At 39.4% G+C, this 22743-nt stretch overlaps 1 protein-coding gene across 3 annotated transcripts; it reads left to right on the forward strand.

Annotated features, from left to right (window-relative positions):
• Nucleotides 1–971: 971 nt before the first annotated feature.
• On the forward strand, nucleotides 972–19573 carry LOC106830232 (tripartite motif-containing protein 5-like). Of its 3 annotated transcripts, none has more exons than XM_070490919.1 (8): nucleotides 972–1204; nucleotides 5522–6002; nucleotides 6602–6697; nucleotides 7349–7579; nucleotides 11533–11555; nucleotides 12781–12881; nucleotides 13174–13200; nucleotides 14850–19372. In XM_070490919.1, the coding sequence occupies exons 2-8, from the start codon at nucleotides 5580–5582 to the stop codon at nucleotides 14981–14983; spliced, it is 1035 nt and encodes a 344-aa protein (XP_070347020.1). In that variant the 5' UTR covers nucleotides 972–1204; nucleotides 5522–5579; the 3' UTR covers nucleotides 14984–19372. The 3 variants fall into 3 exon arrangements, with proteins under 3 accessions (XP_070347020.1, XP_070347019.1, XP_070347021.1); XM_070490918.1 differs by having other exon boundaries at nucleotides 973–1204; nucleotides 13480–14992; XM_070490920.1 differs by lacking the exon at nucleotides 14850–19372 and adding an exon at nucleotides 19380–19573 and having other exon boundaries at nucleotides 974–1204.
• The last annotated feature ends 3170 nt before the right edge of the window (nucleotides 19574–22743 follow it).

Raw genomic sequence — 22743 nt, forward strand, 5'->3', positions numbered from 1 at the left:
ACAACATTCTGCCTATACGGTTGTCCATAGCTTCAGGCCAGGGATAATTTCTAAAAATACATCATTAGGTGCTTTTGTCATTGTGTGAACATACAGTGTACTTACACAAACCTAGATGGTAACCTACTACACACCTAGGCTCTATGGTAGTAATCTTATGGGACCACCGTCATATGTTTGGTTAATCATTGACTGAAACGTTGTTATGTGGTACATGACTTTAGTTAGCAACACTGTTTTATGCACATAAAAAACATCTCTTCATTAGAAAAGAAGGTTTTATCTTTTTCGAAGTTACTTACCCTGTTTTCTTATTTTAATTATGGGAGCAGCCTCTTTAATCTAAATGAATATACTAGGTACAATTTGATTTGACATTCGTTTCTACTTCCACAGGAATTCTCTCTCAACGGATAACCTTTTCTCTTTTTTCCCAGATCAATCTCCATTCTTAGGTTGCTGGTTTCCATTATGACTTTACAGTGATAGAGGAAGGGCCAGGACTTCGGTCATGGGCTCCCTCAGCAATGCTGTAGGTCAGTGCTTCCTTTTCTCATCAGCCTCACTCTTTCCAGTGAGCTGAAAGGCTACAGCAGTCCTCAGGAATGAAGTAAAGCCTGTTCTCCTCCTTCAGTGAGACAGCAGGGCAGATACTGCAGCACTGAGGGTTCCTGCAGCACTTGGTGGTGTCCTAGTGTCATTTGGCATTTTCTTTTCCAACTCTTCTCAACCTACTTGTGGGCTCAGAGAAATAATGGGCTACCTGGCCAGTAAGTGTCTGCTCTGTAGTGAAGGAGGTAATTTATTCCCCTCTCATGACAGCTCATTGTAAGCAAACAAGAGCAGGTAGGTGTGTGTGAAATTCTATTGCCTAGGTAAGCCTAGTGTCCAAAGGTCAAATTACCTTGAAGAGCTTCCAGGACTAAAACGGAGATAGGAATAAGAAAGCATTCATGGACTCAGTTGGCCCGGGCACAAACCTTATCATTTCCCAAGGGCACTTTATGGAGTCCACTCATTGGTCCATAGTTTCTCTTCTTCTCCTCAATCTGCTAAGAATTCAACTTTCATTTTCACTTGGCTCCTTGGGCTCTCTTCCTGAAGATCAGGACCCTGGTTTGCCAAGTGAATCCCGACCGTGTCTGCCGGCGGCCTGCCTTCACTCATCTCCAAGGAATCACAACTTCTCCATTGGTGTCTGAAGGTTTGTTGAGTAGTTTGTAGAGGGCAGAGTTTGGGAGAGTTCAGAGGAAAGATCTGAATTTGCTTGGGTGAATTTAATTTGTGTTCAGGGAGCTGTTCCGAAGCAGGAGAAAGGTTCAGCTCACAGGATTCCTGCAGAAAGTGCTGACTGAAGTACAGTTGGGATAATGTGGTCTTAAAAGAAGGGAAATTTGGGGCCAGCCCAGTTGGTTAGTGATTAAGTCACCCTCTCCACTTTGGCAGGGTGCAGGCCTGCATGGCTCCTCGAGCCACACTGTGGGGGCATCGCACATAAAGTAGAGGGATATTGGCACAGATGTTAGCTTAGGGCTAATCTACCTCACAAAAAGTAAAAATAAAAAAGCAAGAAAGGAAAAGTGAAAAACTTTCTTTGTTTCATGGAGAGACTGTTATATCTCCAAGCTGAATTTATATGTCTCCTCCCCATTCTATAGTTTTGAATTGTCCCTTGCGAAGGAGAACCAGACTCCTGGCTTTACCAGAGTTAGAAAGTCCCTTCCCCCAACAACAGGAGCACAGGCAGAGGGATATTTGAATCCTAGTAGTTTAATGTCTATCAGTATAACAATCTAGTGTTTCTGTATGACTCTGTAGATAAATTCTCCTCACCTAGGCCTTTCTGTGCGTAGGAACCATGACAGAAGCACACCTGGCATGGATTCACTTGTCCAGAAACAGGAAATTGGTGCAGTTCCTTAAAAAATCACTAACCTTGCTCATTCTTCTCCATGAGCCACACCTGTCACAAAGAAACAAATCTCAGATTAGAGAGAGATCAGGAGTGAGAGGAAAATGAAGGTAGAATGTCCAGAAGTGGTATCTTTTCCAACTTTAATAAACAAAATGAGTTACTTGATTAATGTTAATGATATAAGAAGATGTCAGAAGAAGTAGTATGACAACAAGATCCTGAGACCCATGAAGGAAGGAAATTAGAGTATGGAAGTCTCTGTGTTCACTTTCACCTCCTAAAGAAGGTACGGCTACACCCATCTTACTCAGGCATATGGAGGACACCAGTCAAATTTGTTTTCTCCCTCTGAATTCCCCTCATGTGACCCAATGTTAGTTTATCAAAGTTGGCTTTGGAGATTGTCACCTCTGCTGCACAATCTTGTCCCCCTCTCAGCCATAAGTCAGCTCCAGGCACCTGTCATCTGATCTGGTACAGTATGCCTCTGTCATGTGAGTTCTCCCGGGGATTTATGATTGATTTGTTACTTTTCTGCTCCAATATTTCATTCGCTGGGATTATAAGGAGTTTATGTTAAACAGTGTTAGATGACTACCTGGCAAATTTGTCTTTGCATTTCATTTAGGAAAAGTGACTCCTTCCGTTTAACACCAGTAATTTGTGATTTCATCATGGTTACAGAAAGTTTTTAGTTTCAATGACAAAACAAGGAAATTCTGTCCATATCCTTGTTGTTTGGAGTTTTACATATTTAATGCAATTTTTCACTTGTTCTTAGCTGGCTTCTGTGGAACATTTTGAGTTTGTATTCTAATAAGCTCAGATGTCAGAAGATCCATGTGTAAGGTGCAATCACCTGACACCTATGTCAGCCAACCGACCTGTGAATTCTATCAGGCAGACACCACTCATGTTCCCATTTCTATCTCCCTGATTGCTGTGGAGCCCTTGGGACACTGCTTAGGCAGAGGTGGGGTCATCTTCCAAAGGAGAGGACTCCAGCTCCTCTGCACATTGCCCTTCTGTGTCCATCGTAGCAGCTTCTTTGTCATTAGCTCCTTGTAGCCCAATAGGAAAAGTATTTTCTAATCCCACAGAAGAAAGCATGCTCTGCTCCTTCCTGCACTATAGGCTCTTGATGCATTGGTTAGATCTTCAGTGGGAAGAGAAATAATTTAGAGCTGACCCCCATGTTTGCAACACAGCTTGAGTCATAAACAGATGTAGGCATTATCACGTAATATCTACCCCTGGTATAATGACTATCTCTGATCTTGCTATTCATCAGATTCTGATCTGAGCCATAGTCCCTGCAGCCAGGGTCTAACTGCATATGACCTTGGATTATTTTTAGTATCTGTACTATTAGCTGGATTACATTTCTGGTTCACCTTCAACCTCATTCTTTATCAGGTTTCCTTCATTTATGATGTATGTGGCACAGGTAGACACTTTCAGAAGGTCTAAATTTATCTCTATGCAACCTTCATAGCTTTTCCTTCCTTTGTGCGGAGCAAAGCGAAAATTTACTGGTTGCCTCATGCTGGAGATCTTTCTTTTACCATCAAACTTTGGAAACTATCAAGACATTAATATCTACTGAGATCTTCTGTTTAATTGTTTATTGCCTCATAGCTCCTTTTGCCTGGAGCTCCTGACAGAACTCTTAATCCTAGCCAGTGGCCACAGGGCCATATTGAGTGCAGGGCAGAGAATAAGCATAATGGTGCTACATTCTGTGATCCTGCCTCTGACTGAGCACCAGCAGCAGTTTGCAATCTGGATAACCATTTAGATCTATGTGACCTAATAAGACATAAGCTTCCAAGTTCACACAGCTTACCTGGGGGATACAGGATAGGAGTCACAGCATGCCTACATTGCTTCCTCAGGTGGGTCTCAGTGATGGATATTAGAGTGGTACAGGAAATGCTTTATCCCTCTCATCTCAGCTTTATGAAAAGCCAAACTAGGTGAACACATGTAAAGCTAGGTTAGATAAGCCTAGGACTACAAAGGACTGATTACCTTGTGAAAGCCCGTGAGCATAGTTTCCATGCACCTAAAACAGACATATTTGATTATAACAGTCACATTCCATTTGTGAAAAAATGAGGTCTATGCTTACCACTGGCTTTTAAGGTCTATACAAAGTCTCCCCAGTACAAATCATTTTTTAGATCAGGCCACTTTTATGATCAAGGCAGCTGAACTTCCACTTTATTGTAACCCAGTAGATTTCCTAGTAAGAAATAAATAAAAAAACTTACTAGGAGAAAAGTAAGCCAATATCATCTTTATAAGAAGAAAGAACTCAGGCCTGATGGAAACCCTTTGTTCCCACATATCCAATTAAGTCGCAGTCCTATCCTTCTACCTTATCTTGTCTCTCACTCATTTGGTACTCTTCATTCCCTTCATCACCTTGTCCCTCAATGTGCATGCATCCTAACTGATCTCCTCAATTCCACTTTGGATCAATCTAACATTTCATACACCAAGTGCAGAGCTAAATATGCTAACATAATTCATCATCAATGATAATTTGTAGAATCATCTTGACAAAAATTTTGAGCCTTCTTTCTGAAGAATCAAATTCATTTCACCTGTGTTTTTATTGTTCCGCATACAACATGTGTGACCCTTTGAGAATATCCATACCATCTCCCTCTCTACCATCCACATCCACACACACAATTAGGCTCCTATCAATGTCCTTGGCATATTTCCAGGTCAAGTTGAAATCTCACCATTTGTAAACACAAAGCTCCTCAGAAACAACCAGCTAGTGTGGATTTCTTCACTTCCACAGGCCCGATTCCTCGGGATATTAATTCAGTCCATGAAGTTTCCTCTGTTCGAGTTTGAAAAACTCGGTGAGGTAGGAGATGACAGACCTCTGAAGTAGGACCCCAAATAATAGGTTCATTCCAGCTCTGTGAATTGAAGATAAATAATGTTTGTAAGTCACTTATTATCTCTATTTACACATCTGATAAAGAGTTTGATCTTATCATGTACACACATACATTGTCATATGATGATACGAAAAATCACAAATGTATAGCAAGTGATGGCAATGGTTACATTATAAATAAGTTAGAGCAAGTTTTTCAGATATGAGAACAGGTCTAGAGAGAGTTCACTTAAGGATAAGTGAGAGTCATACTGATATCAGGGGCAGCATTCCATGCTTAGAGCAGAGAGCAAGTGTGAAACCCCAGAGGCATAAGTGGTTTGGGGCTCTTACCATTGAGGATGTGCTTTTGGCCTGGGAAAGAACAAGCAGGATAGATGGTGTGTCACACAAGGATCTTGGTAGAAAAGTCTTCAGATCATCCTTTCATTCAGTGAAATTAAAGGAAAATACCAATCATTGCACGGATAAGGATGGAATTTCTCCTATGGTTTGAATAGGAGTAAAGTGTTTGAAATTACTGTAAAAAGTCCTTTTTACCAGGTCAACAAGCTTCTTTGTTTCTCTACCTTTTCTTTTTGTCCTTCAATATTTTGGCCTTGGCTTGTCCTTGGTTTCTACACAGCTGGTATCATTTTATTCTTAACTTTGTATTTTTGTCCCTTTCCACATTCCCAATCATGCAGAGATCTGTGAGTAGAGGAGCCTCAGAAGTCAGTCAAATAGGACAGGGGAGCAGCTGCGATGGCTTCAGGAATCCTGGTGAACATAAAGGAGGAGGTGACCTGCCCCATCTGCCTGGAGCTCCTGACAGAACCCCTGAGCCTAGACTGTGGCCACAGCTTCTGCCAAGCCTGCATCACTGCAAAGAACAAAGAGTCCAAGATCGACCAAGGAGGAGAGGGCAGCTGCCCCGTGTGCAGAATCACTTACCAACCTGTTAACATGCGGCCTAATCGGCATGTGGCCAACATAGTGGAGAGGCTCAAGGAGGTCAAATTGAGCCCAGAAGAGGGGCAGAAGAGAGATCTCTGTGTGCAACATGAAGAGAAACTCCGGCTCTTCTGTAAGGAGGATGGGAAGGTCATTTGCTGGCTTTGTGAGCGGTCTCAGGAACACCGTGGTCACCATGTGCTCCTCAGGGAGGAGGTTGACCAGGAATATCAGGTAAGAGACCAGGATGGAGAAAAGAGAGGGCAGAGAATGATACTTCATGGAAAATATCCACTTTGCAGTCTACTTTAATGACCTTGTCACTATAGCCCTGAGGCCTGTGATTTCTTTTCTTCCTATGTTCACCTTCCGAGGCCTGAAAGCCATTTCTGTGCATTCCTTCCAATTACAAAAGGATAACCCTACAATACAGACTCTTAACCAGAAGTAGATATTTTTGTACCTTGTGCTAGTAGGTGGAGATTTGGTGCCCAAGAAGAGCTCTTATCATCTCTTTGAACAGGAGGGTTAACTGAGCAACTGGGTGTATAAGGATATATGTTCTTTCCTTCCCTTGGGATCACGTTTCTTCTTCTAGGACAAAGAGAATCAGTATTCTCTTGGAAAGGGAATGCTGACTTCCACCACCTAAGTCTTAAAGAACACATTCACCACCTCAGGTTTTCTTCCAAGTCATAGATTCTAATCGCTATTCTCACAGTTCCTGTAAACTCTAGTTTCTCCGGAGAATAGCCTGATTTCATCCTCATTTATCCTATAATTTTATGTTGAGAAGCCCAGTGCTTGACTCTGGTTTGATTCCTCTCTTACAGAACAAGCTCCAGGCTACTCTGCAGGGGCTGAGGGCGAGGCAGCGGGAAGCTGAGGATTTGGAAGCTGACATCAGAGAAAAGAGAACTGCCTGGAAGGTAGGAGGAAACACTTCCTGAGTGAGTTAGACTGAAATCTGGGCAGGACCTTCGGTGTTACTCAGAAGATGCTCCCTTCCTCTTTGTTCCTGACAGATGATATGTCCAAAATTCATTTGATTAGTCCTCTTCCTTATCCTTTCTGTGACAGGGTTGGGGGTTGAAAAGTGAACATGTTCCAAATGGACATGGATACCAGGAGGGAGGTATTTACTTAGATGCACTCTCCGATGAGGATGGCTAGTGAATTCTGTTTCTTTCCTCATGGTTTTGAGCCTTTGACTCTTCTGGGGGATGACTTTTGGCAATGGCTCTTGGTTCTGTCCTCAGTGTTCAATTTTGGGCAGAGACTAAGGGTGGGAGTCAGAACTAATGCAAGGAGGCTTGACTGTCCTGGAAAGCTGTGTGAAAACTCAGCCACACCCAGGTATCCACTTTGGCTCAGAGTTGACCTCAATAACACAGATTTTTGAGCATTATTTTGGAATATGCTGAAGAGAAAATATTAGGAAAAGTTGGCTTCTTCAAGCATTGCTCCCCTGCTTCTAAGTCACTTCCTTGTGAAAATTTCTCGAAGAAAATATTTCTTTTTTAGGCTCCCAGTCTCTGCCTGAGAACCTGAGTATATTTCTCTCTTTCTCATTCCTGAAGAATCAAATACAAAATGAGAGACAGAGTGTCCAGGCCGAGTTTACCCAAATGAGAGGCATCCTGGACTCTGAGGAGCAGAAGGAGCTGCACAAGCTGGCGAGTGAGGAGGGAACTATTCTACAGAACCTGGCTGAGTCTGAGAAGGAGCTGGTGGAGCAGAAGCAGTTGATGACAACTCTCATCTCAGATGTGGAGCATCGGTTGCAGGGGTCAACACTGGAGATGCTGCAGGTAAACTTGGGAAGAAACCTTGGTGTCTGAGATCTGAGAAGACTGAAGCTTTGTTTGCTTCTCCTCTGTGTTGCTGTGTTCTTTCTGGTGGTGACATAAAGTTTCCTTGGGTCCTTCAGTACCCCATCCCTGCATGTATTTAAGAAGTTATAGGAGTAATTGAAAGCTTGAATAACAAGGGAAAACATCAATTTTATTAATGTATCAGGTGCATTGCGAAAATTTGACATTTGAAAGAAGATCATTTTTCTACAGTGATATTCCATAGGCCACTGTTATATGTGGTGTATGTGAGGCATTTATTAGGTACCTCTTTATGATCCAGCTTAGTAACAGATGAACAAATGCACTTTGAATTCCAAGAATTTTGTTGTTGTTATTTTTCCCCCATAGAATGAAGGTGAGTTTTTCCCACACTTTCTTTATTTTTTGAAAAAGATTTGTGAAGAATAGATCTTATTTATCTTTAAATATTCAATAGAATTCACAAGGTAAGCTATCTCCCTCTGGGCTTGTCTTGTTGGAAAGCTGTAAAAAATGTTCTTTCTTTATATTAAGTTTATTTAGACTTTTTACAGTTCTTGAGTCAGGTTTTGGTAAGGCATGTCTCTGTAAGACTGTCCATTCTGTCTAAGTTGTCTGGTTTGTATTCATATAGTTAATCATAATAGTCCTTTATAAACTTTTTTATTTCAACAGCACTCACCGTAATATTCCCTCTTTTATTCCTGATTTTGGTGATTTGCTTTTTCACTTTTTTTCGTGGTGAGTTTAGTAAAGTTCGGTCAATTTTGTTGATTTTTTTTCAATAACATACTTTATTATTTCATTGATTTATTATCTGTTTTTTCACCTTTCCATATCATTTACTTCTGCTCTCATCTTTTAATCTCTTCGTTGTGTCCTCATGTGTATATATGAAGGTGTGCATGTGTTTGTGTGCTGGGTTTCGTTTACTGCTCTTTTTCGAGTTTTTTTTTTTTTTAAAGTGGATCCTAGGTAACTGATTTGAGACTGTGTTTTTTGATATAGTGTTTAATTATAAATGCATTGCTTTAGTTGTATTTTATACATTTTGATTGTTTAGTTTTTATTTTCACTCAGTTCAACTTATTTTAAAATTTCCTTTGTTGTTTTTTCTGTTAACCCTTGGGATACTAGAAAGTATTTTGTCTAGAAAATTTTAGTGATTTCTTAATTTTTCTTCTGCTGTGGATTTCAAATTTAATTCCTCTGAAATCAGAGAACATATATTTTATTAATTCAATCTTTTAAATATATTGAAGTTTTGTTCTTGTTGTTCTTGAAGAAAATTTGCCCTGAGGTATCATCTGTGCCAATTTTCCTCTATTTGTCATATGTACAATGCCACCACAGCATGGCTTGATGAGCAGTGTGTAGATTTGCTCCTGGAATATGTACTCATAAACCCCAGGGCTGCTAAAGCAGAGCACATGAACTTAACCACTATGCCACTGGGCTGGCCCATATAGAGCTTTTTTATGAACTAAAATATTTTACATAGAATTTTTTCTGTGCAAATTTGATAGAATGTATATTCTGCATTCATTGGATGAGATGGTTTGAAAGACGTCAATTCCGGCAAGTTGGTTGATAGTATAGTCCATGTCTTCTAATTCTTCATGGTTTTTATACAAGCAATTCTCTCAGTTATGGAAGAGCAGTATTGATATCTCCACCTATTATTATTTAGTTGTCTGTTTTTCTTTTCAATTCTACTCTTTGTATTTTGAAGCTCTGTTGTTAGGTGTATGTATATTTGTTATTGTTATGTCTTCTTGACGCACTGATCTTTTATCATTATGAAATTCCCTTTCCATTGTCTCATAATATTTATTTTCTTAAAGTCTGTGTCATCTAATTTAATATACACATGAGCAATTTTATGATTACTACTTTATGGTATATATTTTTCTATATTTTTACCTTTTCCCTTATCCCTGCCTTTGAATCCAAAATATGTCTCTTGCAGATAGTAATAATTGAATCTTGCTTTTTATCCAATCCAGCAACATCTGCCTTTTAATTGGGGTATTCAGACAAAGATATTTAATGCAATTATTGATATTGTTGTATTTAAACTCTCCAGTTTGCTATTTGCTTTCTATATGTCTCCAGATTTTATTCTTCTCTTTCTTCTTAACTAGTTTCCTTCGTGTTACAAAAATGTTCTTAGTACAAAATCTAGCTTTTTCTTTTCTAATTGTACATTTTGATGTTTTCCTCGTGTTTGCTTTTGTGCTTAGAATATGCATCCTATCCTATCACGATCTACTTCAGAGTAAAACAAACTTAGTTGCAGTAAAATATAGAAATTTGCCTCCCACACAGCTTCATTGACTTCCAGCAACAATGCAGTGATGCTGTTAATATGGGTACTTGATCCAGCGCAGAAAATGCCATGCAGATCTCAGAGTTTTTTGTAATAACTGAGAAGAGAAGGTCTCTTTTCTTCTGATGTTTATATCAGAGATGCATATATCCTTCATGAACTGAAAATAAAGTCAATATAGAGAGAATAAATAGAGTTTGGAGAAAGACATAGACCAGATCTTGATGGTGAGGTTTGAGCATCAAAATTAACCTTGACCTAAGCTATAACTGCCCCCCAAAATCCATTTCTCTAGTTCATCTAGTTTTATTTGGTTTTTGTCATATTAAAACCAAAAAAACCCTGAAACGGAGAGCAAACCCATTTTCATGTCATGTGTAGACCCAGCCCTTGGCCTAGTTTTTGATGACATAGAGGAAGTAAGTCTGAGGTAAAAGAGACCAAATATATTGGTACATATCTGTTCAAACAAATAAAGCAATATCTGTGTGGCTGGCCCTATAGCCTAGTAGTTAAGTTGGGTGCACTCTGCATCAGCAGCCCAAGTTTGTGGGTTTGGATACTGGGCGTGGACTTACACCACTCATGAGCATCATGTCACAGCAACCTACTTACAAAATAGAGGAATATTGGCACAGATATTAGCTCCGGGCTAATCATCCTCAGCAAAAAACAAACAAACAAACAAAATAAAACAAACAGACAGACAAAAGTATCTGTCATAATACACAAGATCAGATGGCTACAGCTGCTAAGGATATGGATTAAACCAGCTTGGGAGAGGCTGATATGTAGGGTAAAGATTGTAGTTTTTAAGACAGTGACCGAGTGGATATTGGTAACATCGTGGACAATGAGGTATAAGAGAGGAGACAATTTGGCTGAGGAATAGAAAGTTACCTATTGGATATCCTAACTCACTGGTTCCTGTGGCTTTTTTACTACTGAATGTATTAACTTGCATTTCAGAGGCAAAATTGAGTAAAAATAAACAGTTGGAATCATCTGCAAATGTGTGTGTTGAAGTGAAGGGAGTAGATGAGGTCACTTTTAGATAGTGTATAAAATGAGAAAAGAGAGATCTGAGAAATGCCTGTCTTAATACATTTATTTTCTTCCTCCCTCAGCAAAAACCATGCAAACCTCTTGAGGAATATTAAGATTATTTATCATAATATTTACCATCTTTGGACCTCCAAAGCCCTGCATAATGCTTAGCAATTAGTAATATATCACTTTAAATTTCCATTGAATAAATGAAAACCCTATGAATTATTCAAGTAATCTCATGAGGAGCCTTATGCATTTAGGAAGAAAATTTTGGATCTCTTGTTTTCCTCCTAAATGTGTCTTAGCTCCAGAATCTGGAAACCTCGTGCTGCACTTCCATCAGGGTAAATCTGTTTCTACCTTTCAGGAAATCTGACAACCTCTCAAGAGACTTCAGGAATGATTGCTCTGGGTTTTTCTTTACTTTTTGGCTCTCACATTGGGACCATCTCTACTCCCATCACATCAGGGATTGGTGGGGAAGTGATGAAGCTTTGTAAGTGGGGAGGGTATATCACTTCTTGATTCATATTTCCTCTTTTCTCTCTAGGATGTGAATGGCATCATGAAAAGGTATGTGAGAGAAACCAGACATGGTCCTTTCCTTCTGTGTAGAGAGATTTAAAGCCATTAGAATTATCTGGTGGTCAATTAGGATTAAATATTGCTCAGGGTAAGAAAATTTCGGTGGAGTTTTATTGTAAATTTTTCTTCATAAATCATGGCTTGAGTGTTCTCTAACTACTGAGAATGGACCAGATTCTGTGGAATTTAGGTGGTGGGAAGTGCAGAGTTTGGGTCAATAGCAGTGTTATGGACAAGGTATTGCAGTATCAAACCCCTGAAACTTCATAAATTTTTTCACCTTGCATCCCTATATCTAACTCAGGTTCCCTTATTTCATAGGCACTTGACATCTCCTGAGAAGGTCCTATCTTCTTTATCTTCCAAGCATCTAGAATAGGAGACACTTCTTTTATATTTAAATTTCTGTCCTGGCAATTGAATAAACCAGGTCTTTCTATATGGTTTTGTTTAGATTTCCAAAAACAGACTTGAATCTCAAAGAATCTTTTGGCCCAGGTGCGAACAATTGATCTGTCTTTGTCATATACTTTGGAAGCCAGAATGGAAAGACAACAACCTTGTGTGTAATTTGCACACCTACGTGACAGCATCGAGCTCTCTCCAAACACATGAAATTCAGATGACTATCAGTTTGGTGTTCATAATGTTGAGTGTCCAAGTGTTTGTAATTGTTCCCTGAGAACATGAAATCTCAGATGCTATGCCGAGGGCCTCCCTACTGGGGAGCAGACCGTGAAGATCTTGGTCTCTAGACAGTATTCCCACACTTGATATGTTTCAAACACCCAGTAACCAGGTTCTGCAACGTCATTTTCTGGTCACGTCCTTGAGAAGCCACATCTGTGCAGTTGTCTTTCCATACATTAATCTTTTTTAAATAACAATGTCTTGTTTTACCTGTTAAATCTATTCTTTCATAAAATTTCACATCATTTCTAGGAAGTAGGGAGGGAGAGGCTAATGATATTATTTTGAAAGTAAGAATCTGTTCCTGAGAGGTCAAGATCTTCCCAAGGTCACACAGAGGGTAAATGAGAAGGTGGACATGAGCACAGTTCTTCTGGCTCCCAGGTCGGCACTCTACTATCTCCTTTCTCAGAGCTTTCAGGGAAGAAGGTTCAAATGAATCAGTGGGTGAAAAGATAGAAAGTTAATGGTTTTGGAGGGACAAAATGTCAGAGTTGTGTGGGTCAATTTTTGTCATCCCTAGGAGTGAGACCTTGACTCTGAGGCAGCCAAATCCTCTTCCTATGAAACAAAGGAGAGTGTTCCGAGCTCCTGATCTGAGTGGGATACTGCGGCTGTTTAAAGGTGAGGAATGCTAGAGCAAGTGGGTGGCTGTTTGAATCTTGTGATAGCAGGGATAAATGGGGAAGACGGTACAATTTCTAGGTGTGGATAAAATAGACAAACAAGGATGGATATCACATGCTGATTATATGGTCAAATTTAATGGAGAGTGGACAAGTGTCTGGTTCATCCTCTCATTCACCAGTTCACTATCTTGACATAGTCTCCAACCCTTCCTTAATCTGGAGAGGAAATAGATTTCAGTGCAGACTCCTTACCTTATATTTAATATTATGGATTTTTGTCATTTCAGAGTTCACAGACAAGCAATGCTACTGGGGTAAGTAGAATTCACAGTATCATCACGCTGCCCTTTTCTCTTCATCTTTCAGAGCTGTGCATTTTCTAGTAGATCTCATGTTTAAGACCCATGTTTCCCCTCTAACACAGACAAACACATTATGTTTCTGCAGTGTTATTTATCTCCCCAAGGAGAGAATAAAGTTCTTCCCAATTCCCACTCAAGTTATTTTCAACATCCCTCTCACAACGTCATACATTTATGATGTGTGATAAAGCTACATCATATGTCTAACTCAACTTTGTAATTTTTCTACAGTTCGCATGAGACTGGATCCTGTCAACTCTAGGTTGTCAAATGTTTCCTTTTCTGAGGATCGGAGACAACTGAGACCAAACACAAATGTATATCAGCATGGAGATTATTATGATTATGGTGTTCTGGGTTCCCCAGATATCAGATCAGGGAAACATTACTGGGAGGTAGATGTGTCAGGGAAAACTGCCTGGATGCTGGGGGTATATAGTAGAATACTGCCTGAATTCAACTTGAGGGTTTCATTTAGACCAGGTGAAAATTATCAAAATGTTTACTCTAGATATCAACCTAAACATGGTTACTGGGTTATAGGGTTACAGAATCACTCTGAATATAATGCTTTTGAGAACTCTGCCTCCTCAGATCCCTTGATCTTAACCCTTTCCCTGACTGTTCCTCCCCTTCGTGTTGGAATTTTCCTAGACTATGAGGCTGGCACTGTCTTATTTTTCAATGTCACAAACCACGGGTTTCTCATCTATAAATTCTCTTCGTGTCACTTTTCTCAGGGAATTTTTCCATATTTCAATCCTATGACATGTCCTGCCCCCATGACACTGTGCTTGCCAAGCTCTTGAAGCTCCTTACACACTTACTCACTTTGTAGTGCCTCTTACCCTGGGTGCATTTAACACACAGCTAATTTGCAACATTCTCATCATCTTTTCCTCGTTGCCTCCCTTTTTTCCATTTGAACATCCCTCATTCACCCATAGGATGTACAGTTTGCCTTGTGTCATATTTTTCCCAATATCACATTGGCATTAGGAGATAGTTTTAATTTATCATTGCCCTACTCTCAAGGCAAAAAGACTGAAGCCTCATAAAGAAAAATAAGTATTGAGGTAACACCTCTGCCAAAGTTTTTCTGCCTCATTTCCTCTACCATTGACTGAGAAGATGAAGGAAGGCTTTTCAGTAATTTTTCTGTATTATGGAAGACCTTGTATAGAAGTTATCCACGAAAGAATGAGTCCTTAGTGGTATGTATGTTTACCCACAGTGCCCTTTATTCATGAAGGACATAAAGAGAAAATATCATAAATAATATGTACTGAGAGTGGAAGTTTTATGTCCAGAGTGTCTGTGTTCAAGTCTGTCTCTCCACATACTAGCAGTGTAACCTTGAATGATATACTTAAGTGCTGTGCTTATTTTCTTAGAATACTCTTTGTATAAGAACTGCACCATACTTAGGTCATTGTGAGCAGATAAATGTCATTAAGTATAAAGCACCTAAGTGTCTCAACTTAATAATTCATACTCGCTATACTAATTGCTGAAAAACGTGAGCTCTGTCAGTGTCTTATGAAACAGGTTTGTGTTTACAGGGACAGCAGGATTCTTTTCACTGAAGTTTCATTTTTCAGGTCCCAGATACCACTGTATTGCTGTCAAGACTTCTCCAACTCTGCCTGTGATACATAAGTGCAGTGTGTTCATGTGTGTGTGTTTGTGTGTATCACAATTAGAATTTTATTATAATTCTGGTACTACTACATAATTGCCATTACCAAATGAACTAAAATTTATAGGATTTGGTTTTTTAATTATAAAAAAATATGAAATTTACTGAATGTAGTATTGTGAAAATTAAAAAACAATGTTTTCAGTAATTTTCATCATTTCTAGCACATAAGCAGTAATCTGATGTGGTGTCTATTATTTTTTGCCTCCTTCTCACTGTGACTGAAATGAAAGATTTTAAGAATTCATATTAGTTTACTTTAAACATTATTATCCTTGCCTTTTTAAAAGAAATACAATAACTTAAAGGATTACAATTTTTTAAATTTTAGCTTATTGTAAATAAATGTTTCTGTTTAGCCTCCCAGTCTTTCTTTCTTTTTTTTTTTTTTTTTCTGAAGTACTTCTATGTCACCGAATTGAATTTCAATTTGGGCTCTCTTTACCCAACTTGAAAAAGTTATTAGTCACAATGATACAGTAAGAGTCAGAAGTATAATTGTGGAATTTCTTAAGAGTGGTGTAGGTGTTTTGTGGGCTATGGTCAGCCTTACTTTTGCGGTGAAATGAAAGTTCTCAGACATGAAGAAGAAAGCCTGTTCTCCACCTTCTGTGAGATAGGAGAGGAATTATTTCTTGAGTGGATGTTCATTCAGCAAGTGGTTGGGACCCCCATGTCTTCTGGTATTTTTTATTCAAAACTCTTCCCTCAACCAAGTTCACAGTTAAAAAAAATAATAAGTGCACTGATTGGTCAAGTGGTATCTGCTCTCATCCCTGCTTGTCCCCAGGAATTCCCAACTTCCTCATCTTTGGATGACCTTTTGAAATGAAGAATTCCAAGGTGAATACGTCCAGTATATGTTTGTGTGTGTGTGTTTGTCTGTATGTACACATCCATATCTCCATGCTCATCAACGGAATATTGAGGAAATTGATCTTCTAAATTTTCCCTCTGACCTCGGCAATCCTGTCACCCCATTGTTACAATGACTGAGGCTGTCACTAACTAGCTAAAATCTGTGCTCTTGAATTATGGAGAAATGAATCTACAGGGACATTCACATCTTCTCATTTAGTGGAATGTCCAGTCCTCCAGTTCAGGATGAAGTACCTAATTACAAGGAAATAAAGACCTGAATTTTCATATACAACCAAACAGATCTGCATACTGAGTGACTCTGCTTTTTAACAGAGGCTCATGGTCCTAAAATGAAGCCCTTTGGTAAAGAGAATATAGAAATTTTAAGTTGCTCCCAGTTACACTCTGTCTTCTCAGCAAACAACCAGAGAAGTTATCCTGGACTCAAAAATGTGGGTGGATACCAGGTGTGGACTTGCAATGTGCAGATCCATTCTAGGGCTATTCTCTCCCCATCACCTCTGAACCACTGAGCATCACTCCTTCTGGTAATTCTGGGGCCTCAGGGCTGTGCTGGGCCATCAATAAGCAGATGTCCATCCACAGTGAAAAGTTTGAGTGTACTGAGGAGAATCTCAGGGAATAAGGAAGATCCAACCTGCAGGATCATCCATAGACAATATGCATGCAGTAGCGTTAAGTAGCACGCAACTGTGACCAGTAGCCTCATCTGGGGACTTCACATCTTCAATGGAATAAACATGTAACCTGCACTCATTAACATGGGATTCCAGTGGCCTTATATATATATTTTTTTTATAATTACAAGTCAGCAATTTTTTTTTTTTAAGATTTTATTATTTCCTTTTTCTCCCCAAAGCCCCCCGGTACATAGTTGTATATTCTTCGTTGTGGGTTCTTCTAGTTGTGGCATGTGGGATGCTGCCTCAGTGTGGTCTGATGAGCAGTGCCATGTCCGCGCCCAGGATTCGAACCAACGAAACACTGGGCTGCCTGCAGCGGAGCGCGAGAACTTAACCACTCGGCCACGGGGCCAGCCCCAGTGCCCTTATATTTTGCTCGATGATGATGCTATGCAATCTCTTCATCCTGTGCTGCTCTCTGCACGGTGTCCAAATCTGGTTTGTTCTCACTCTCATCACCTACAATATGTACTCCCCTCTGCTGTGCTTTGTTCCCTCCCAGCTCAGGTAACTCTCATTTATTCCCAGGGGTGGGAAGTGAGGCAATTGTTTTTCTGCTCAGAAGCACTTTGAAACTAACCTGTACAAGTACATTCCTAGATACTGTAATAGTCAGGGTTCTCCAGAGAAACAGAATCAATATTATGTACGTGTAGACACATCATTCAATAGATAGATCTTAAGGAATTAATTTATACATTTATGGTGGGTGAGAATCCAAAATCTGTAGGGAAGTATGGTAGGCTGGTGACCGAGGAAGGGTAGATATTGCAGCCCAAGTCATAAGGCAATCTAGAGACAGAATTCCTTTTTGAGGAGGTGGGGATTCTTGTGTCTTTTTTCTTTTAAGACATCAATTGATTGGATGAGTCCCCCTTACCTTATGGTGGGCAATCTGCTTTATTCTATCTACTGGCTTAAATATGAATAGCATCTAGAAAATACCTTTACAGCAGCATATAGACTAGTGTTTGGCCAAATCTAGGTACTGTGGACTAGCCAATTTGACACATAAATTTATGTTCGCAGACACTAAGTGTTTTCAGTTAATACTGAGAATATCGGAGACTTGACAACATGAATATTATTATTTTCATGTTATGGGGTAAAAACTTCCTCCTAGTAGAGGAATAAATGGAAAGTATATTGCTCCTAAACTTTCTATTATGCCAAGTGGTCCTCTTTAACAAAATCATCAGTTTTATGGTATTTATATTTAATGTTGGTCATGAGTTAATTTTTGAGGTTTAATATATTGTAGGAGAGCTAAAATAAACTAATGTGTCAAAAGTGGCATCGGTGCCTTCAGAGGTGCTCTCAAAGGCCACAGGCATTCCTGTTCATTAAGTAACTCATGCCACTTTGCCCCAACAAGATATCTTATGGGTGATGCTGTAGCTATGGGGCCTGAAATCTGAAAATGTCAAGGCTGTGTTGTGTTTGTTGCAGTTGAAGTGTTGTGTATTTGCCGTTTCCTCCCTGCGCTGAGCCTCCTGCTTCCCTTCTGAGTCATTAACTCTCAATTACCACTAGCTGGTGTCACAGGTGGAGGCAACTGCAGCAGCACGTGGTCTTCTGTGAAGCCCAGCCAAGGGTTTCCGGTTTGTGGAGCTATCCAGCCCCTTCCTATCTCTGAATTGCTGTCTCCTTTCAAACAGAGGAAATTTACTCTTTGAAATAATTGAAGTGCAAATAAAAATAGTAAAAAAAAATTACAGTAGAAAGAGAACATGATCATTTTACATATAAAATGGCAAAAGGCATCTATACCAACTAATGAAATTGTGAAGGAAAATTGATCAATTACTGACAACTAGACAATTTAATAATTGTTATACAATTCTAGCTAGTGATCTTTAGAATCTATGTTAAATGAATAATTTGAGTGACAAAAAAATGACTCCCTCTAAGGAGAAGTAGAAAACTCCACAGAACCAAAATAATGAGAAGATGGATATGCAAAAATATGAAATTATAAGTCTTCAATGTTCCTTTGACAGCCCAGCCTCTGGGTCATATCTGTAATCAGGGACAGCAGAGGACATCACTGCCTTCCCTCCTTCAGGAGAGAGAAGGAAATGAGGAGATTTGATGACCTTAAAGCCAAAGGGATCTGGGAAATCTGCCACATTTGCTTCTTGTACGTGGAAGTACTTAATGGTGTTTGTGAGTCTCCAGAGAAATTTCTAGTTCCCTCCTTGCCTATATAAAAGGGTCTTGATGATAAAACTCCTGCCCAGTTCTGCAATCTCTCCTCTCTTTACTCACCCCCCTTGAGCCCCATTCCCAGTCCTCCAGAAACACCAAGAGATCCCTGAACACAGCAAACTCCCTCATGCTGCTCCTGGGCCATGTCTGCCACCTAGAAGCAGAGCTTAACGGAGGATGTACCATCAAAGGAACATTGGTACTCTAGAAAAGACTTTCTAAAATTGGCAACATTTTAAAAAAACTTGAGATAATTGTAGATTCACAAACAGATGTAAGCAATAATAAAAAGAAGGCTTGAACAATTTCCCACATTTTTCAGGTCCCTGATACCCCTGCTAAGATTACTCCAGTTCTGCTTTTGATACACATAAACACACATATATCTCACAGCCGTACTTTTGTTTGTAGTGTTTTTAACAGCTTTAAGATAACAGAGGAGGACTACCAACAGAAGTTAGCTCAGGGCTAATCTTCCTCAAAAAAAATAAATAAATAGAAAATAAATAAATAAAAAGAGAGGTTTACAAAAGCAAAGATCTCTGGTTGTTTCTTGTAGGAATCATTATTTCTCCATGCTGTTACTCTCATGTTCTTCCTATTTTGTAGTTTTGGCGTTCTACCCTGCCAAGCTAAACCAGAATAGCCTTTTATTTCAGATGCAGAAAACTGCTTCCTCCTTTCCTTCAGAGAAGCCTGAGACAGGAAACACGACTCTACCTCTTCATAATCACCCAAGCTACCAGTGAGAGCAAGGAGAGATGAGACCTCTTATCTGGACTCATGATGGAGGGAAGAGATCTTAGGGGCTCTGCTAGGATAAGACCTTCTTGAAGATAATCTTTTCTACTACTAGTCCTGGTAAGTTCTAGGAAAGTGTTCACAATTTTCCTGATAAATTACCAGCCCTTTGGTCAGCCTGATGAGACAGTCTGGATGATCAGATGCTTTCCATCTCCGCAACTCCTCTCTGGTCACTTGTCTCTCTGGAGTTCCAGGCATAGGGAATTTGTTCTCCAATGAGGGCCACAGTTTACTCTTACTTCAGTAGTGTCCCATGACTTTCTGGTGAGAGGTCTTGCTTTAGAACTTGTTCTTCATAATCTCAGAAAGACCTGGACAAGATGGTATATGTTAATTGTCTACTCAGTGACTAGTACAGGGCCCAGTAAAGAGGAGGCAATGAATTCAAATAAATTTTAATATGTTTGGTTAAATTCACAAGAGGAAAACCATACAGCTGTGGAAAAATTTATCTTAACATTTACTGAACTTACATTAAATAATAAATACCTACAAAAGATTTCAGGGCTCAGGAGAGAAAGTAAACAAAGAGTAAAAGAGTAATGTAATATGCAAAAAGATGAAACTCACTATGGCACAAAAACACAACAAAGAGACAATAATAATAATAATGAACCAAATGGGTGATAATGGAGCAAAACATCTATGCACCCTAGGAAAGGGCTTTACAATTTTAAACAGATTTCAGGATAGGTCTCAGTGTGGGAAGGTGAGTTAGAGAATATTCTTCAACAAAATGTTGTGTAAAAGGGTATTTTTATCCAGAGTGATTAAGGAACATAAAGGCAGCCAGTGTGGGGTGAGGAGGAGTAGGAGGTGGGGTGAGAAGAATGAGGCCATAGCAGGGATGTGTAATGTGCACCTCAGTAGGCCATGATAAAGATGGACTCACACTGAATAGCACGCCTTTGAGCAGATGTGACAAGATTGATGTATACGTTTAAAAATCATTCTGGCTGTTGCTGTGAACAGTGATGAGACATTACTGTATGACCCCAATGGTAGTATTGGGGATATCAGTGTGGAAACTGTTCCTAGAATATGCTTAAAAGACTTCATTGCATGAGACCTAATTTGAAGAGAATGCTATAGGATTTTGTGATGAACTAATTGTGAGAAAAAGGGACTAGACTGAGGTTAGCTATATGAAGATGGCCTCTGTTACCAAATGATTTCTTTGGAACTAATTTCCCTGGGAGCTAGAGTGCTTAGGGACAGTCACTACTGTGGGGCAGATTAAAGCCTGTACATTAAGGGATGGTTGAAGAGGGCTCTCTCAGCACAGAGGAATGGGGGATGAGTTGCAATGTTTCTGACTTTCCTCAGGTCTTGGATGCCAGGAACAGGTCCATCTTCCCATTGACAGTTCTTGACAGAGTAACAGGAGAAGTTACAAGGATGTTGGATAAACACCTAACAGGAGTTTTTATCTGCATTGTGAAGACCCTTTCATTTTTGTTGTCCTAACTAAACAGATAGAGAAAGCCTTTGTCTTCACAAAGGATGGAGTGAGATAAGGAACCTCAGGACCTGGTTGGTCCTTACCTTACTATAAAAATTCCTACATTGTACTATTTCCAAAGGGGAACATACATTTTGTCTCTGTGTCTGTCTGTGTGTCTTATATGAGAAGAATTTCAATCGTGTAATGTTTCTTCAATGATAGAATAAAAGTTAATGAATAAAGGAAAAGCAAGGACTCGTGTTATTTTCAGGGGAACCATAAAAATGTACCACAAATGGGTGGCTTAAATAAAATTTATTTTCTCGTGATTCTGGAGGATAGAAATACGAGATGAAAGGTGTTGGCCTAGTTGGTTCCTTCTGAGAGATGAGTGGGTAGGATCTGTTCCATGTCTCTCTGCTAGCTCATGGTGGTTTAGTAGAAATCTTTGGTATTTCTCAATTTGTAGATGCAACACCCTGATCTCCGCTTGTGTCTTCACATGGATTCACATGTGTGCATGTCTATCTGTGTCCAAATTTGCCGTCTTTATAAAGATACACTCATGTTGAATTTAGGCCCACCCTAAGGACTTCATTTTAACTTAATCATCTTCAAAGACATGATTTTAAAATAAAGTTAGATAATCACACTCGGGATTAGGACATCAACAATTTTTTGCAGAGCACAATTCAACCTGGAGTAGCATTCTGTGTGTTTGAAATGCGATAGACTTTATCTCTCCACTTTACGATATCCCTTATTTATTGAGATTTCTCTCCCATGACTGATGGATGCCTCATTTGAATTTATGTTCCTCAGATCTCTGTCTTGTGTGTGATCCTATGAGTATACTAACCTTCTTTTCCCTCAAGAAACATACACATTTAGGTGCCTATCAACATTCTTGTCTTGTGTCCAGGCCAAGAAAAAATCTCAAATCTCTGAATACAAGACTCTCACAACCACTCAGTGAGTCTGGATCTCTGCACTTCTACATCCCCGTAGCACTGGGTCTCAATCGAGTACTCGCTAACTTTACCTTTGTTTGTCTTTGTGAAAATCTGTGCAGTAGTGGAGAGAAATCTAAAGGAGGATCCGGAGGATGGTACATTCATCCCAACTCTATTGTAATAAAATGATCTCTATAAGTAGAATGATCTGTAAGCCATTCTACTTACTTACAATCAATCAATTCAAATAGAATCAATCTAGTCATTGATTCTATTTGCACATCTGAAGAACGGGAGTACTCTTATTTGTCAAGGATGTTTGTGTGAGGAATATATGGATGAAACTGATTTTTAAATTATAACTGTGATAAAACTATTACTGATAAATTACCTGCCTATTATTGTCCTTGCAATTTTTGTGGTTGTCTTTGGGGAATGAGTTTGAGGAGGAGAAGGCTCTGTGTGTGCAGGTAAACATTTCTTGGCCTTTTGAAAATGGCTAATTGATGAAAGAAAAAAAATCAGAAGCTAAGGAGAAAGGTATAATTATCTATGGAGAGATGAGAAGGTTCTAGCTTTGCACAGTCGTCAAACACTGTGTTCCTGCGTATGATGCGTTGTTCCAGGTCCTGAGGATATATATTGAACAAAACCATTCCTGATCCATGCACGGATTACATTTTAGGAAGAAGAGGCAGACATTTAATGAAAGATATTATATATTCTGTAGTAAAACAAAAGAGAGAGACAAATGGCAAATATACAGCAAGCAATAGTATAAGCAGTTTTGCTATAGGTGAGTTAACGTAGGTCTTTCTGATA

Source organism: Equus asinus, chromosome 20 (assembly GCF_041296235.1).
Source record: "Equus asinus isolate D_3611 breed Donkey chromosome 20, EquAss-T2T_v2, whole genome shotgun sequence".
Classification (NCBI taxonomy): domain Eukaryota; kingdom Metazoa; phylum Chordata; class Mammalia; order Perissodactyla; family Equidae; genus Equus; species Equus asinus.

Coding starts and splice junctions, on each gene's coding strand:
- LOC106830232 (XM_070490918.1), top strand. CDS start 5,580: ATGGCTTCAGGAATCCTGGTGAACATAAAGGAGGAGGTGACCTGCCCC. Junction 11,556..12,780: donor GTGAATGGCATCATGAAAAG/GTATGTGAGAGA, acceptor TGTCATCCCTAG/GAGTGAGACCTTGACTCTGA. Junction 13,201..13,479: donor AGACAAGCAATGCTACTGGG/GTAAGTAGAATT, acceptor ATTTTTCTACAG/TTCGCATGAGACTGGATCCT.